The sequence below is a fragment of the Chamaea fasciata genome, unplaced genomic scaffold (genome assembly GCF_029207755.1).
Source record: "Chamaea fasciata isolate MVZ Bird 193981 ecotype frontalis unplaced genomic scaffold, bChaFas1.0.hap1 SCAF_1, whole genome shotgun sequence".
NCBI lineage: Eukaryota > Metazoa > Chordata > Aves > Passeriformes > Sylviidae > Chamaea > Chamaea fasciata.
In genome coordinates this window covers 108,460,337-108,477,331 of record NW_027094086.1, presented here as the reverse complement: position 1 = coordinate 108,477,331, position 16,995 = coordinate 108,460,337, and the positions used below count along the sequence as shown (strand labels likewise).

The window sequence follows — 16,995 nt, the reverse complement described above, 5'->3', positions numbered from 1 at the left end:
CTAGAGTAGTGCTCATACAGTCATGTTGATATGCAATAGAAAGGTGTTTTACAGCTCCCACTGATTTCTGTTAATTCATGCTAAATCTACAGTGAGATAGGAAAGAACAATGTAAAACAACTCCAGACACAGACAACAGATCAATTAAGAACAGTCAGTATGCTCTGGGTTTTTCAGTGGTTTGTTTTTGGTTTTTTTTTTTCAAGTTCTCAAAAAACTTTCGCATAATAGTGCCATTTCATAGATTTCCATTCTTCCTCAATCTTTACCTTGTGTTCAGACCTGAATGCACTGAAGAACAAAGCTACTCATTTTCAAAGTGCCCTATACAGAGATATCAATTTATATTGCAATTAAGAAACCACATAAACCTCAAACACACAGCTAGAACAAAGACTACTATTTTCTTGCTGCTGCAGTGCATTTGTGACTTATCATAGGGTGTTTAGGTGCAGGTTTTTGAATTTTGACAGAGTTTTCCTCTTTCCCCTTGTACATGTTTATTCTCATTCAATAAGAAGCTTGATTTTGCAGTCATGCGTCACAACTATCTCACTGAAGATACATGAACCTACTCTGCTTGGTTCTTTGAATTTATACATCTATTTACAAATCACGTCAAAATAATGTAGAATATGGATTAGTGCACAGTAGCAGTGCATATTCCTACAGATGAAAGCAGGAAGGGAATTTGAGCATGCTCTACCCTTGCTCCAAAGATCCATGCAGGTAATACAGCTGCACAGTGCTGGCAGGACATTCACGGCCAAAGTTAAAGGCAACTAGAGAGGACACTGACCACACCATTTTTATATTATTCAGCACAATCATCAGCCTCAGCAGAGACATATATGCCATAAAGTCCTTAAAACCAAGTATTTCACATTTCACTAACATAGTACAGTTTGCAGTCATCACCAATTCCCTTTGCTGCAAGACAAGGGACACCACCAAAGCCACCAGGTTTTAACCATTATGGCCTATGCGCTTCAGACAGATTACAAACGGCTGTAAAAATAAAACTGAACTTCAGTAAGCAAGTTTGCAAATTATCCAGAGTACATCTACCTGACAGCGGGCAGAAAATATCCAACTCAACAAAACTGAAGTGCCATATGCAAAACTTTCCTACAAATATCCTATACAGACAATATAGACATTATAGTACACCACTGGATGAAGCCCCCAAAAATCCACACAACTGCACATATAGCACAACAAAAGTTGGCCATCACACAATATCGTGAGCAGGACCAATGCCTATCAGCCAAAACAAAGAGAGATGACATTCAGCATGAACCCATCCTGACTGGTCCAAGGAAACACAGACAAATATCTTCAAAGTTATTTTCAAGTAAGAAAGAGAGAAGTTTCTTTCATATCAGATAAACGACACTATTCCACTACAAAGAAATAGTATGGTGGAACATATAAAACCTAGCCCAAAATAGTAATAAGAAAGAAGGATGCTCTTCAGCATGCCTGCAAACCTTCTTTTGCATGGAGTGTTACTTTATGAACACTGTCAGTAGCAACTGTCGCAGCCTACCTTACTTCATCTTTGGTGTCCTACAGCAGTGGAATACACATCACTGAAATGCGTCTGCTATGTGGCAGCATTCCCAGGTATGTCATTTAGAGAAGCCCCAAACCACTCTGAATCCCATTTTAAATTCTCCACCCACAGATTTTCTTTGCAAAGATAAACATGAAGGAAAAACGCATTCACTCAGCCATGCATGTGGAGACTGAAAGACTGGGGGTGACCTTTGATTATAGCACTAGAACAAAACACACATTAAAAGTAAGGAAAAGCTGGAAGAGAGGAAAAGCACAGCAAATTACTTAGGTGAGTTTTACTAGCTATTCTGCCATCTAGAAAAAACAGCAGGTTTCAGTACATAAGCATGTAAACTGGTGAACCCCCTTGTGCTTTCTGCTATTTTTTTACCTCAGCAATCTTTTTACGTAATAGTTTTATGAATAAAATAGGTCAAATTGAGCCTCATGGGAGTTATACCAAATTTTAAACATTTAAAAGCTGCTTGCGGCTGAATATTATGGTCAAATTAAAGGTTCCACAACTTAAAACAATGTGTTTTTCAGTGGCACTGTTATCTGCATCAACTTTTCTTGGGTACTACACAGTCAGGAAAAGGTCTGGTGTATTAGCAAATGCAGTGAACAGATTAATGTAACTCAGACTTCATACAAACTGTCTCAGGTCAGAGCCTTTCCACTATGGCAGAGTGAAAAGCAGCACCTCAGATTCGCTCTAGTTAAAAGGTGTCTGTTGAGATCCGGGCAGCCCTTGAACATCATCATAGTGAAAATGGAAGTTTCCACACATGCAATTCTACCAATTTTGCCTCAGTAACGCAGAGATTATTCCCAGCCAAACACAATTTTACCAACCTGGGAAACACGCTTGTTCTTTGCAAGTTACCAGGAAAGAACAATGTAGTCAAAAATAGAAAAAGATGGTTGGTAATGAAAGGTACCATTTTCCCCTCTCCCATTCCAATCCATTGGCAGGCAACTCCCTTTTCCAGATATCCGCCAGGGCTCTGTCCCTCAGTGACTCTAAGAGTCTCACCAGAGTGCTAAAAATAACTTCTCAGCTACAAGACATGCATATTATCAGCGGAAAACATTTCTGCAAACTTAGTAACAGCTGCACAGTTCAGTCTGATGACAAGAGAGACTGAAAAGGCAGACTGAAGAATGGTTGCTGAGGCAGGGAAGCCTTTACTGCATGCCTATCCATGACCACTACAGACAGAACACATTTTTCTCCCCAGGTGACAGATACTTAACAGGCATTCTCAGAAAGTTGAGGATTTTGCATTATAAGCAATACTTACTGTAAAATCTAAACACGTTTAAATCAAATTGATAATTTGAACTTAATGCACTTAAATATATATTGGTTTGTGATTCAGCAGTCTTCCATGACTGCTTCTCTGGAAGTCTTCAGAATGAACATGTAGTAACATATGTAACATTCTACAAGCAAGCGGAAGGCTCTCCACATTCAGTTATTTTCCCTGCTATAAAACAGTAACAAAACAGACAGGGGATTAAAAGACTTGCCCAGGTCACATCTGTGTGAATACCTGCACGGTGGGTTTTGCTGCTTAACTTTTCCTGTGACCACTACAGAAAAATGCACGTGAAATCCTTTATTACCCAAAGCCCTGAGCTACAGAATCAAAGGCCAGTAGTTAGACTCCAAAAGGTATGCAAAGCATGTTTCCACCAAGCCTTGAGAAGGGAGAATAATTTTAATGGCACTTTATGAAATGGAAGGAATGCTTCAACATCAAAAATACCCAGTCACTGGTTCATCTTACAAACTCTCTATTTGTGATTTTTAAATTCAAAAGCAACTTGCCGTCTCTCAGAAAGATACAGAAAAAGCAAGACTTAGAAACTTCATACACAAAACTGTCCTCCCTGTGAAGATCACAAACTTCAGCAACTTCTACCACTCAGTGCTACCACGGAAGAGTACTGTGACTTATTTAAAAAAGGATGAACAAAGGGTTCTTGTGTCATGAAAGCAAAAATTCTGCAACCAACCACTAAAAGCCTTGGTCTGACTCTTATTCCTCCCCTTATTCTATATGGTTCATAGACATTATCTTTATTCACTGAGAACTTAAGTAGTGGAACATTCACCATCAGTTCAAAACGTTTTTAAACATGAAGGTGTCCAATTTACTCTGGTTTTGTCAGGACGTTGAGGTATTTCAGCTGTTCACATGGAGGACAACACTCTTGCTTTCATAACATTACTTCCCAAACTGAATTCGCTAGTTATGAAATTACAGATCCCTAAGTACAATTACATGTCATAGATGGTGATTGCATTAAGGACTGTAATTTTCGGAAGACTCAGAGTGATATCAACACCACCTACTCCAGATACATTTTTTCTTGTACAGTTAAAATCCCCAGATGCTTCCAAACCAACAGTATGATTTTATCCCAAATAAATTTCTGGTAAGAGCTGAAGTGATACTTGAAAATGTTTTGTTTTTTTTTTTTTTTAAGTAAAACTTTAAGATTATGGGTGGCTTTTTTTTCCTAAGCCTGATGGAGATTTTAACAAAGCACAACTTTCCATGGCTACTGCAAACACAGAGGGAATCCACCCGTCCATTTGTTTTTCCCATGACACTTCCATCAGAGGGCAAGTTGCATCAGTGACTCTGTGACCTTCCTACTGCTGTTTTGTTAATGACCAGGCAAGAAACAAGGAGTTTTCTGAACAGAGTTAAAATCATTATGCTGTTGATGTAATAGCTATATTTTGAAGCTACAATATTAGCAGACAAACACAAAAAACTAGTTCTAAGACATAAAGAGAAAGAAAGAAAGGAAAAAGAGTAGAAATCCCAGTGACCTTGCATCTTTCAGAAGTCACTAATGCTTAGCAGCAGCAGAAGGATATCCAGACCAGAGTCACTACTTATTTCACTTATTCCCAGTCAAAGTTATCAGGAAGAGCACCAAAAAAGTTTACTGAAGACTCCACTGAAAGCTGAACAAATCAGAACAAGTGCCAGTATCCAAAGGCCAATTTTCCCTCACTCTCCCTGGTACAGTCAGGTGTAGTTGTGCAGCAACAGCTGCCATTACTGCATTTCCTGAGAATAAAGAGTGGGGTTGAGGAAGGGAAGCAAACAAACGATCTGATCAGGAACAAATAAAAATAAGCTCAAGGTCTCTCATATCAATACATGTCTATATTAGAGTTTCCACATGATATCTGAGCTGTCTATATTAAGCCTCTCAGGCCAGTCTTCCTCTAAATTAAGCACTTGAGTGGCTTACAGTTCACATGATTTTTAGAGCCTAACTAGGCAGCTATTCTTTCTGCATCTCCTCTATTGAAAGTTTCTTTGTCAGCTACCTTTTCTACCTTCAGTTCCAGTTCTCTGATGAAAGCTTGTGTGAGAAGTCACATGACATCAGAAAGCACATTCCATCTCTTTTAGAGCGAAAGGATTTCAGCATGAGGTGGGATCAAAGGCAAAAAAATTATCATAGCTGATGAGAAAATAGCTTCAGTACTTAAAAATCTAACAATATGGAACCCAAAAGGTGATATACACTCCTATCACTTCTAAGTCTCAGGTTTTCCCAGTAATTCCTGTAACAGCCTCATGATGACCTGAAGGCAAACTCTACTGCTCTAAAAGACCACATATCCTCCTCAGCCTTTAACTTCGTATATGAATTGTCTCGGAATAATTCCTAACAAGAAGTCCTAGTTAGGAAGGCTAGTAAATGTACTATAAATCAGTCCTAACACTTTCAGTTCTGTTTAAACATTTAAGTTATTTTGTTTCCTTGCTAGTCTGTACAAACTGCAAGTTTTAGTACAATACCTACTGTTTGCTTTCATCCAAGCTCCCTTCACATGTGTAGAACCAAACTGCTTGCTGGACAAGACCTCCTGTTTCTTACAGCACCTCTGACATAAATTTCATCTGTGTTCAACTTTCCTTCCTTGCACACAGTTAATCAGTAAGAAACATTTCTTTCGATTGCATTCTGTTTCACAGCAGTACATACATTTAACAGGAACATCTGGGATACACAAAGTGCGCTGTGGGAGGGGGTTTAGGGGTTGAGAAGAAGTAAGTCTGTTGAAAATATTTAATGTGTTCCTGCAAAAGGACCTTCTCTCTACGAACTGAAATTTGCTCAACACCTGAGCAAGGCAGCTGTTCCTCTGTATTTTAGAGATAAACAAAAAACAGTGGGACAAATCCTGAGCCACTCTGTGATGAATACAAGCACCTTACTGGAAGCAGACTTATCTTAAAGAAAAAACAAATGTGGGTAAGTTAAGTAAACAGGAAGGAAAATTCATTGTATTCACTGTACCTTTATGTTCTTTATCAGGAGGCGAAATGTGAATTTACAAGATGATAAAAAAGTGAGCCATACAGAAATGAACAAGAAGAACCCATCAGATGTATTTCACTCAAGAACACTTCAGATTTTTTTTAGTCTACTCCCTAAGGACATGGGCTTCTACTAGAATTTAAGTGCAATTCTGTCACAATATAATCCTATCTGAACCAGTGGGGACAGAAGGGGGTTAAAAAGAACCAACAATAAGGGTATTCTTTCTGCCTGATCTGAGCTCCATCTCTGCTCAACTACAATTACAAGCATTTGCAATGTCATGTCAGAGATGCTAAAAACTCTACAAAAACATCTCGTTTCCTTCCCTTTGCTTTCCTACAATAGTCTGAAAACAACTGCAGCACTGAGATTTTTGAGTGTAAGGATTTTAGGTATTGCAGGTAGTCCACATCCAAAGTATTTATTTATAAAGTTTTAAAATGCAAAGTTTTTCATTAAGAAATGTCAGCTTCCTTCAAGTCAGTCAATCACAGAGCAAGGAACAGCTATTATGGGCATTGCTCCAAAGCTCAAAAGTTCCCAATGACAGAAAGGCCCTTTAAAGTACTTTGGAAGTTAAAATGGGTTTTGGAATAAAGAACAGGTAGAAAATGAAGTTAAACTTTATTAGAAGCAGTTGCAAGTGTTTTTTACAAATCCACCATGCATACTTATTCTTTTCATGGAGTTCAGACACAGTCAAGTTGTACAACAGCAAAAAGAACTAACAAATTATAGAATGTTGCTCCTTGTCTGGATTATAGCAATGAAGATCAAGTTGGGGAGGAAAAATCTAAAGAGTTTTTCTGCTTTTCAGCCACCAGAATGTAAGAATGTAACTCTCCAAGAGCACTTTAATATTCCAGAGCCATTGGATTTAAAAAGAAAAACTGTTCTTAAAAAAAAAGTTCCACAAAGAAAACAGTTCAGTTCAAAATTATTCATGAATTATGAGCAATATGGTTTGCTTTTTTTTTTCTGCTTTAAAGTTCTGGTTTTGAATTTAAATACAGGTCAGAGAAGCAAACCCAAATCACATCCAGAACATAAGCTTAATAAAATGACAACAACCTTAGTCCAAGTCCTCACGTTTCAAAGGAAATACTCATGTCTAAGCTTCTTATATTGTAAGAATTTTCATTTTAATGGAATGAAGTCCAGGATACCAATTAGACAGGCACCATTAATGGCATGCTTCAATAAATAGGCTAAAAGCTACCAAATTAGCTATCAGAATATACAAAGATTAATACTCCTAGCATATAAATATTAACACCAGGATGGCCAACAGAAATTAGTGACAAATTAATTGTCCTACAAATATAGGACAACACAAGCACCTCAAGTAACTGCAATTTCTTTGCAGCTGAAAGAAAGCCTGAAAAAGTGTGCAAGTAATTCCTCTTGCACTGATCTGTTTCCAGCATAGCACATATTTAACAATACCACAACTTAAGAGACCTGATGCCCAAAGCAGTTTTATCTGTAACCTTAAAATATTAGCTCGGATTTCTTCTGGTTTATTGTCAAAAAAAACCCTCACGGTGGTAAATAACATGCCAGTTTGCTAACATTAGAGGTGGAGGCAGGGAGGGAGGTGACCACAGTAAACAGTGATCCTTGACCCACTGGAGCAGAATACACTGTCACTAACCTACTTTTGAACACCACAGCCTAAGTCTGTACCCCTGCTCCACCAGTCTAAAGCTGCATCTGAGAACACAACAGCAGCTCAGCTCAGCAGTATTTGAGAAAGATGCCAGGCAGCGTTATGCAGTGCAACAGCCGAAAAACAGCATTCAACTAAACTGCTGAGTAAGGGAAAATGAAAAGTACTAAAGCAGCGTTTGCCATGTTTCTTTCTTTTGTCTGAGTTAATTTAAAACATGACCAGAGATGCTTCTGCACACACACTACATACACACTACAGTCAAAGCTCAGCTCTAAGAGCAACAAACAGTATTGGGCAATTACAGCTCCATAACAGCCTCTGCTGTACCTGTTCTTCAACTCCTTTTGCTCCTGACAATCTGCATAGCATTCTTCCTTTCCTGTGTCTCCTTTTCCCCACCAGAATCTCACCATTTGGCCGGCAAGTGTTGCTTCTGTTTGTGCTTCCCCTACATGAACAGTTCTTGATCCTGTAAGGTCATTTGAATGCAATTTTAACTTTGGCTCATGCACAAGTTCTCTCACCCTCTCTTGGCAGAGCAGTTACACAAACTACCAAACTGAATCAAACAGGGTTAAGCTACTCCTGTTTTCAGTCTGCTGCATTAAAACCTTGATCTTTTAAATGCATATTACAATATCTACATTTGTAACCACATCCAAAATTTTTAATTTGAGAACAAAGCTGTAGAGACAACCATATACAAAAGTCCTCTGGACAGGACAGATGGTAGCAAATATTTTCCTTCTAAACATCAGGAAAACACTGCAGTGTTTCCAGAGTCTTCACAAAAGTCATAAGATTTATCTACAGAGCAAAATAAAGCCATACTTTAAAACGGCATGCATCGCAAGAGGCTAAGGCTTTCTGTTGCATGTGCTGAAACACTCATGAGAGAACAGACCTACGAGCTCATCTGGCAAGCACACATGTACTCCAACAAATTAAACCCCTTTTTCCTGGAATTATCCTTCAAGGTAAAGCCAGTCACAAACTCTGCCCTTCTCAAAATGGCATTTTACATAGGGTATGACCTGTCACCTCACCAGACTTCTAAGAATTTGGAAATATTTTATTATTCCTCAAGAAAACTGTGAGGAATTTCCTTTCTTAATTTCTCCTCCAAGACAAGCCTCAACAGTTCTTCTCAGCCAGCCTCCTGTTCCCTCAAATTAAGGACAAGCTTGCCATTGCAGCCACCTCTCCTCTGAGCAGCTATTTCTTTTGTGGACTCATCTAACTGAAAACACAGTGTCAAAACAAAAGATGTGAAAACACAGTCTTCCAGGGGCAAGCCTGCACCAAGGATAAACTTTTGAATCTTTGTAGATATGAAAAGCAACTCCCTCTGTGAAAAAAGTATTCCAAACCAGATGGTCCTTCAGACATAAGGACAAAAAACACAATTTTAAGCATTCCTCATCTGATCTTGCTTATTAGAAGTCACCTCCCCCATCATATCTAACTAAATAAATTTTTAAAAGTTCAATTGTAATTAATCAAAAGACTCATACATCAGTGGCTACTCACAGTGCTTCCCATTGCATCAAGCTTTTGGCTGCTGGGAACTCTAGTCTACTCAAATAAAAAATATCCATTTAAAAGTCCATTCTAACCCAAAGCATTCTGATTTTATGATTATTCCTCAGTTCCAAACTGAGCATAACTGTATGACTGGATAACATCCAGCCTTTAGGATACATGAACTGTCATTTACTTGCTCAGTGAAGCTCCAGGTGTTCTCAGCGTCTTTTCACACCACCGTTTTCCTGCTTCACAACAGTCCTGAATCCAAGGTTTAACACAGTAAAGTGCAGAACTGTTCCAAATATCAGGCTATGATTACAGCAGACTGCAATTCACCATATGGTGAATGGTGGATTTGATTAGGTGATTTACATTTGCAAATACAATTACATTCCCATGTGCCTTTCTACACTTCATCATAAGCATGAACTGAAACACCTGCAGTAAAAGAAATTAAATTTGAGCCTGACAATGAAACAACAAGACAAAGTAAAAACAAATTTTTTTCACACAGAACTGACGTCTCCTTTCTTCCCAAAGAATGCAAAAAAGAAAAAAAGAAAGGAAAGAAACACAGCAGTAGACCTCCAGTAATCAGTTAAAGACAACCCAGAACAGACATTTGCAGCAATATACAAATACAGCACTCTCAGTGGTCAAAAAAGAGAATAAAATACTTTTTTAAAGGCTGAAAATACTCTTTTAAAGGCAGAGAAAAGTGTTTCTTTCCAGCAACAGAAATGCTGGAAAGAACTACTTTCTTTCAGAAAGAAAGAACTAAGAATGCAGAACTAAGAGAGATTTCCTGTTCATATCATTTCTGTGCAAGTTGGGATTCCAAGAGATGTTTCCCTAAAATCACAGGAGGTAATAAAGTATCTTGTGGAAATCTAGTTTTTGTTTTCTTTAATTTTTAAGTTAAATTGCAGAACAGTTTTTTCTGAGAACTAAGAATTTTTCAATCAACACTTTCCTTTTAGGTTTCCCAATGAGTCCACATAATCACCATCTCCCATCTGTCTTGCCCACGTATCTTCAATAGCAGGAACATTTGCTGACACTATAATCAAGAATGAACTGGCAGTAAAATTATTTATCTTCTGCCAGACTGTGCCACTGTAAAATATTGAGGGAGATAAATTAGGATTTAACTCTAGTTGACTGGCAACTAAATCTTGTATAGATATAGACAGATAAAGGCTATTTACACAGATTTTTATGAGGTCACCTTGCTGACACAATAGAACCTTCAAAGCCTCAAGACATTAACCAATGTCTCCTGCCTACCCATAAAACATTGTGTCAACACAGTAGCACCAATCCAGCATTGCATGACCTATACCATCCATCTACTCACACTGCACATCCTCAAGACTGTCTACATTGTGATAGTAAAGCAAATAACTTTGCTTTAATAAATAAATGAATAAATGTGCTGTCTGGCACATTTGTTCTTTGATAGTCCATTTGCTATGGGAAAACACACCCCAACCAAAAAACCCACCACCTTTATAGTAAGTCTACATGCAAAGCACAAAAATTTCTTTATTTCCTTTATCTACAATGTATCTCAATTCAATATTTCCAAATTATTTTTTATTAATTTCCAACATAACTTTCACTACCATCTTAGCTTGGTGGTAAGGAATGAAAAGATCATTGTCTTTAAAAATAATCAAGAGAGTCTGGAGGAAGGAGTCACTTGCCTGTGCTAATAGCTAGTGTTGTTTTACTAATGCAAGGTATTAAAGTTTGTCCTTTGTAGTAACTGGTATTGGGCCCAGTGAGATCCAAATCAAAATAATGAACAAAGAAAGTTTACAGAAAAAACTGTGGATTATTTTTCTGGTGAAGGATATCCCCTACACTGCCCTTTCATACCCACACAAGCAAGTATGTGTTCAGCCTGAAATCCTCCCCCTGCAGCTTCTCTGAAAACACTGTATGTAGGCAGGATAAATTATTACTCAGAACTAGAACATTTGGAATATGTCTCAGCTTTTCAGATACCCAGATATAGTCAGTAAAGAGCAGATGATTCCCTGAGCAAGTAGGCAGAGTTGTAGACTATCTTAATATTAAAAGTATAAAATAAATGATATGGCTACCGTAAGAAAGCTGTAAACCAAATACAAAGCTCAGAATTTTTACAGAACATTTAAGCCAAATACAGACAAAGTTCAGAATTAATTTAGACAGATTTAAGACCTTGCAAAAATAGGCTTGAGGAACACAGGAACTCTCCACTTTTTTCCTCATCTAATGCACATTTGTGGTCTGGTATCAAAGTAAGTTAAAAGCAACTCAACCACAGAAATGACCAAAACAAAAGCAGCATTTCCCCCAAATACTCCTTCTCTGTCCTGGTAGTCCTACACCCTGATAAACAAAAAACAAGGCAACCACCATCCTCACTCCCCTCCACCAAACATTCAACTAAAGAAAAAGACGCAGGCCTTTTACCAATCTGCACCATATAGACAGAAAAAAAACCCTGTGGGCAGAAGCAGAAAATAGAAGATTCTTCCCTGCCTCAGTTTTGTATGGTATTCCTAAGGCAGTACCCAACTCACCTCCGTCAGGTGAGTTACACAAAAACATCAACCACTTGAATTCACTTGTTCCAGATAACCAGCGGGGAAAGTTTTACTGAGGATTAAACCAAACCAAAGACATCCTGAGGTCTCCTCCACACTTCTGTCCTCCTTCTCTACATAGTGTGCTCATTCCATACACTCACACTACACCAGACACTCATAGCTCTAAGTGTGTCTCCATGGGATGTGTCAAGTAAACAAGTCATTTCTAGTTTGAATGAACCACTGTGGGTCACTCTTATTTAAAGATGGAAAGAACAGGTTCTTCCTTACTTTCCTTACTCTGGAGTGTGCAAATTTTCTTCCTTTGAATTACATCAAACAATTCTCGACTAGGTTTTACAACATACACTAGCATGAACAAAGCAGGAAGTTCACATTTAAAAGGAATCTTGCCATTCGGTGTTGGCATGCATACACAGGGTATCTGAATGAAAATGGGTCTTGGGGAAAAGAGGAATTATTAGAGAGTTCAGCATCCATTTGACAGACTTGCACAGGAGCCCATGCCAGGGACCGGCTGAGGAGCAGACATCAGAGCCAGGTACAGCCAGCCTGCGGTAAGAGGCAGCAGCTGCAGAGGCCTGCATCAAACATTCAGTACATCTGCCCCTATCCACACGGGAGCCTCGTTTTCCAGATGGCAAACAGGTACTAAAGACTGCGTGGCTTTTTTCTGAAATCAGTTTAAAGAAAGACAGAGGGCACAAACGGAAGACTGTCAGCTGGTTTGAAATGAGAACAGGCTTGGTGTCATCCCAATTATGCTAAAAGGCCCCAAGACAGTGTCAGGAGGCTCCCAGCAGAAAAGCAGACAGAGTGCATATGCTGTACCTCCCTCAGGCCCAAATTCCCTCTGCCTCCAAATCCATTATTAAATACTGGCTGTAACTATTAAAACCAAAATATTTCAGAATAGACATTAGATTAAAAGCAAAGACAAGAATTCAATATTTACATTTTCTACCCACAATTCTACAAAAAAATTAGTGCGCTTTACGGGATAGATCACTTAGGTGAGAACTCAGCTGCTACTTTTATCTTAACATTAGTGAAGACAATTCCAACGAACTCCTCTATGCCTCTAAGCAGCCTAACTTTTGTTCAGCCTGCATCTGCCAACCCGAAACACTAAACTGATCTCTTCATTTTTCAAACGTCACCACTTACCCATCAGGATTGTTAAGAGTAAGTCATGTAGCAGTAAAGTCAACCAAAGGTCTGATTCTACCCTCAGTTGCAGTCTAAAAAAATCCAGTTAGTATAGCTGTGACAATTTGGATTTACACAACAGTAGTAGTGCAGTGGAGTAGAATATAGAGCTCAAAGTTATCAACTAAAAGACAATTTACATTAACACTATGACTGCTTAAGTTTAAACTTTTTGGTTGGTTAGGAGCTGTAAACACAAAGTCTCCACCAAGAAAAGTATCCTTATCAGTGAGACAAGCTAAGCTAAATTACTTATACTCCAACAACCCCATCTAACCACACATATCCACAGAACATCTAACCTCTCCATTTGACAGCCCAGTGTTGTGTTCAGATATGGCACCATTTAATTATGAACTGGATTGCTACAAGAGAATAGGACAGTTAACTTACTGCTCTTTAATGAGCACGCTCTTGTTAGTTGTGAATACATTCACTGTACTCATTAAATCAGGAGGCACTGGAGTTCTGAATACATCATTAAAAGGATCCAGGAATGCTGCTGCTTTGTTCAGCATGACTACATGCTCTGCTTGACAGTTGGAAAATGAGCAAGAAAAGTAAGCCCCTTCCTGTTAGGCCAGCAGATGTAATTTTAAACTAGGACAAGGGAGAGAGTGGGAGAACTGCTTCTTCAGAACTTCACTCATTTTAGAACACAAATTTCTCTTCCTACTGCTGACTTGAAGCAGAAAAATGTTCAGTACTGTAAGATAGCAAGAAAAAGGAAATATCAAGCTTGTGGAACAGAGGGCTATTTAAAAAATAAATTACTAAGTAAACAAGCAATTCTATAGTCCATTTGCAATACACCCAAGGAGTATGCATTAATCTATCAACCTGTCAATTAGCAAAATGAATCTTCGTAAAACAAATACACACGTACCCCTAACTTGGTAGTTCCCACACTACTTACAATATACTGATTAAGGCTGAAGGAGTAAAACTGACTAGTAGTCTCCTGTATATTCTCACAGAGGAGACTTAGAACATATGTTCAGTGAGAGGATGAGTTTTGCTCCATCTACGCACAAAGATACACACCCACATGAGAACCTGTATGTCTAAAGCAATCTAGAGTTACAGAGATCAAACCCATTGCATGGAAGCATTTTCTACCAAAAGAGATATGTGAACCAACATCACTGATGGCATCACTGGAGTTGCAGGGCATCCTGGAAGTTAAGATTTAACAAGCTTAACTGCTTCCTCAAAGCACACCCTTGGAAGAGGAAAATGCATTTCTGCAATGTGTTTACAACAAATCTTCCTTCTCCTCTCCTCCCATCTCATGCACAGAGAAGTGAACAGGCTGTTAAAGTTCAGAACTGGGGGAAGAGGGGGGAGCTGACCCAAGCTTAATACTCTCAGTGCAAGGCTGTGCAAGACTCAACCACTTTAATCCAAGCAATTATTTTTCAGTTAGAAAGCAGTTGATACTGTAAGAAGCTATATAAATACTCAATTCTAGTCCAACAAGGCCTGCCACCTATGAAGGCAAGCTTAATACCACAAGCACATTTAGCTCAGTTTCCTCCCATCATGCAGATGTGATAGTTCACCTCTTACCTGAGAAAAAAAACAGTCATGCTAGCACATTAGGACTGTTTGCTCCAGGCTTTAAAACATGCCTCTGGAGCTCATCAAGATCCCAATTTTCCCACTTTTACCACCAAAATAATCTTCAGGAAAAAATCCTTCTGATTAAGCAGCCAGGCTTAATGCAAGATGCCATGACTAATCCTCTTAAATTTTCTCTGGGTCCCACACTGTAATCTCAGTATCACAGGAGAAACTGTTCTTTTCATAGGAGTTATGTGACTGTGTGGACTGTCACAATCTCACTCAAATAGCAAGTGATTACTCACTGCTATCAACTTGAGTTATCAACACACAAATTTCAGCATATGGTCCTGCTTACCTGGGGTGCAACCACAGAGCAGTACTCTCAAATGACCAGGTATAAGTTGTAGACCAGCACCCACTCACATCAACCACCACAGACTCCTGGGGTCACATCTCGTTGCTCCCTACAGTGCAGTACACAGATGCACTTAGCTCTTTTAGATCCTACTGTGGAAACAGCCTGAAGAACTACCTGCCTCTCCAACGGTTTAAAATAGCACCCTTACCAGAAGGTAGAAGGATTGAGAGTGTGGGGATAGGGAAATCACATTCAGACTAGAGCTAGAGACATATCTCTTATCAGCATTATGCACCTACAAGTGCATCAGAACATTGGCTTAAAAACCCAGTTCACCGACTTAAGAACAAAAAAACCCCCACAAACCTTTAGGTCACCCACACTGTTTCCTTGCTGTCAGATAAAACAATGCAGAGAATGAGTACTCAGATTTTCTGACCAATGGTATGGTCTGTTCCTCGAACATCCAGCACGAAACACGCACAGAGAAAATGCATGCAAAAGATCCTCAGTAAGAACTGCATGTTAGATTGCTTAATTTGGGTCCTTTTCTCTTTTATCATACTAAAAATCTCTGTATGAGAGAGCTGCCTCAGGGTTTGGAAGCTGAGAGATGGACACATAAAAATTCATAAATAATAAACTTCTCAACTGCTCTATTTGCCTCCCTTTGTGCTCAACACAGGGCAACTCATGCACCATCTCAGCTGGTTTAACTCAAAAAACACCACATACTTTGATGACAGAGAGGAAAGGATGAGGTACAGGGAATTGTTTAAACATTTGTTGTTCTGCTTAGCAACAACACGCTTCCATGACTAAAAACCCTGTAACACATGAGATATAGAGACATACTTGTTACCTATTATAAATAGTTTGCATTCTTCAGCTCCTTATGTACTTTCCGCCATTAAGTCAGACTTGCATCTTCATGGCAGATACCTCTCTTTTGCATTTTGTACAACACAGAGCTCCACAGAGCAGCTTGTGATTTACACTTTGAGGGTGCCTAAAGAGGTTAAGTGATTTCCAGAGAGAAAATAAATTACACATTCAAAACAAGACACACTCTTATGACAACAAAAAGAAAAACATGCTTTCCTTCATGGCTTGTGCTGTAGCACCATAACATAATAAGCAATACTTCTGTTCAAAGGCTTTAATGTTATTATTAATAACCCTTTGCTCTGTGCATATTACTTCTTCTCTTGTGTCTCATCACCATCATTCAAAATCTTTGCAGGTACATCTTTCCATTATTTACATACACAAAAAGAAATCCATCAAGGGTCCTGTCTAAATACCAGTGGTAAGGAAAATAGAAAACAAATACTTAAACGGTAAAACACATGCACTTCTAAACTAAAGTTCTGGCTAGACCCTCAAGTTCTCCTTTTTAAGGAAAGCATTTGTATTTACTCTCATATGAGAGTAAATTTTTAAAACTTTTTTTGTTCTTGTTTCAAATACTTCAAACTGATTTTTAATACATTCAAGTTAACATAAATATCTTGTCCAGCTACACTGGGAAAAAAATTAAAAATCTGTTTGTTGAATGGGAAAACAATTTGTCAGAATTTCTTTTTCCATGTATTCTACTGCACCATATGTGGGGGCTGGAACACAGCCTAAGAACATCTGCCATAGACTTTAAAACCCCTAATAATAGCACAGCTGGTGTCCTCAGCCTAATGATCTCAGCACAGACTCATGTGGCCACTCCTGACTCTGGCCCCCAATCCAGGCAAAGCACAGAAACCCTCAAGGGTTGGACATGTTCATTCATTCTTAACTCAATTTGCATTTCGCTAAAGAACCAACACAGAAAGCAAGCTAAAATCCTTACATTTTGAGCAGTTCATCAGTCACCGTTTCCACAGGATTTCCCCACGCTCCTTTCTTTAAACTTCAGTTTAGCAGTATTCCATAAAATGAAGCTCCTCAACAAAATAACCGGAAATCTCAGGGATCCAGGGTCAGAAACCTAAAATGCTTAACTGCATTTAACTGTACTACAGAAGTGGTTTTTGCCTTTTTTTCTTCCACTCAACTCACGGACTGTCTTCATTCCTGTCCATTTAGTTTACTTACAAATGAATGTTTCTACCAGCTTGCTTTTAAACATGTTCACAAGTGCTGAT

The 16,995-nt window shown here is 38.7% G+C and overlaps 1 protein-coding gene across 1 annotated transcript in view; it reads right to left on the bottom strand.

Moving 5' to 3' along the window:
• The window catches only part of TRAK1 (trafficking kinesin protein 1), a 102,301-nt gene extending 94,189 nt beyond the window's left edge, over positions 1-8,112 (bottom strand). The window contains exon 1 of the mRNA XM_066192980.1: positions 7,922-8,112. Within this exon, the coding sequence (XP_066049077.1) occupies positions 7,922-8,007 (86 nt within the window). The 5' untranslated portion in view covers positions 8,008-8,112. The remainder of the gene's footprint in view (positions 1-7,921) is intronic.
• Between the last annotated feature and the right edge of the window lie 8,883 nt (positions 8,113-16,995).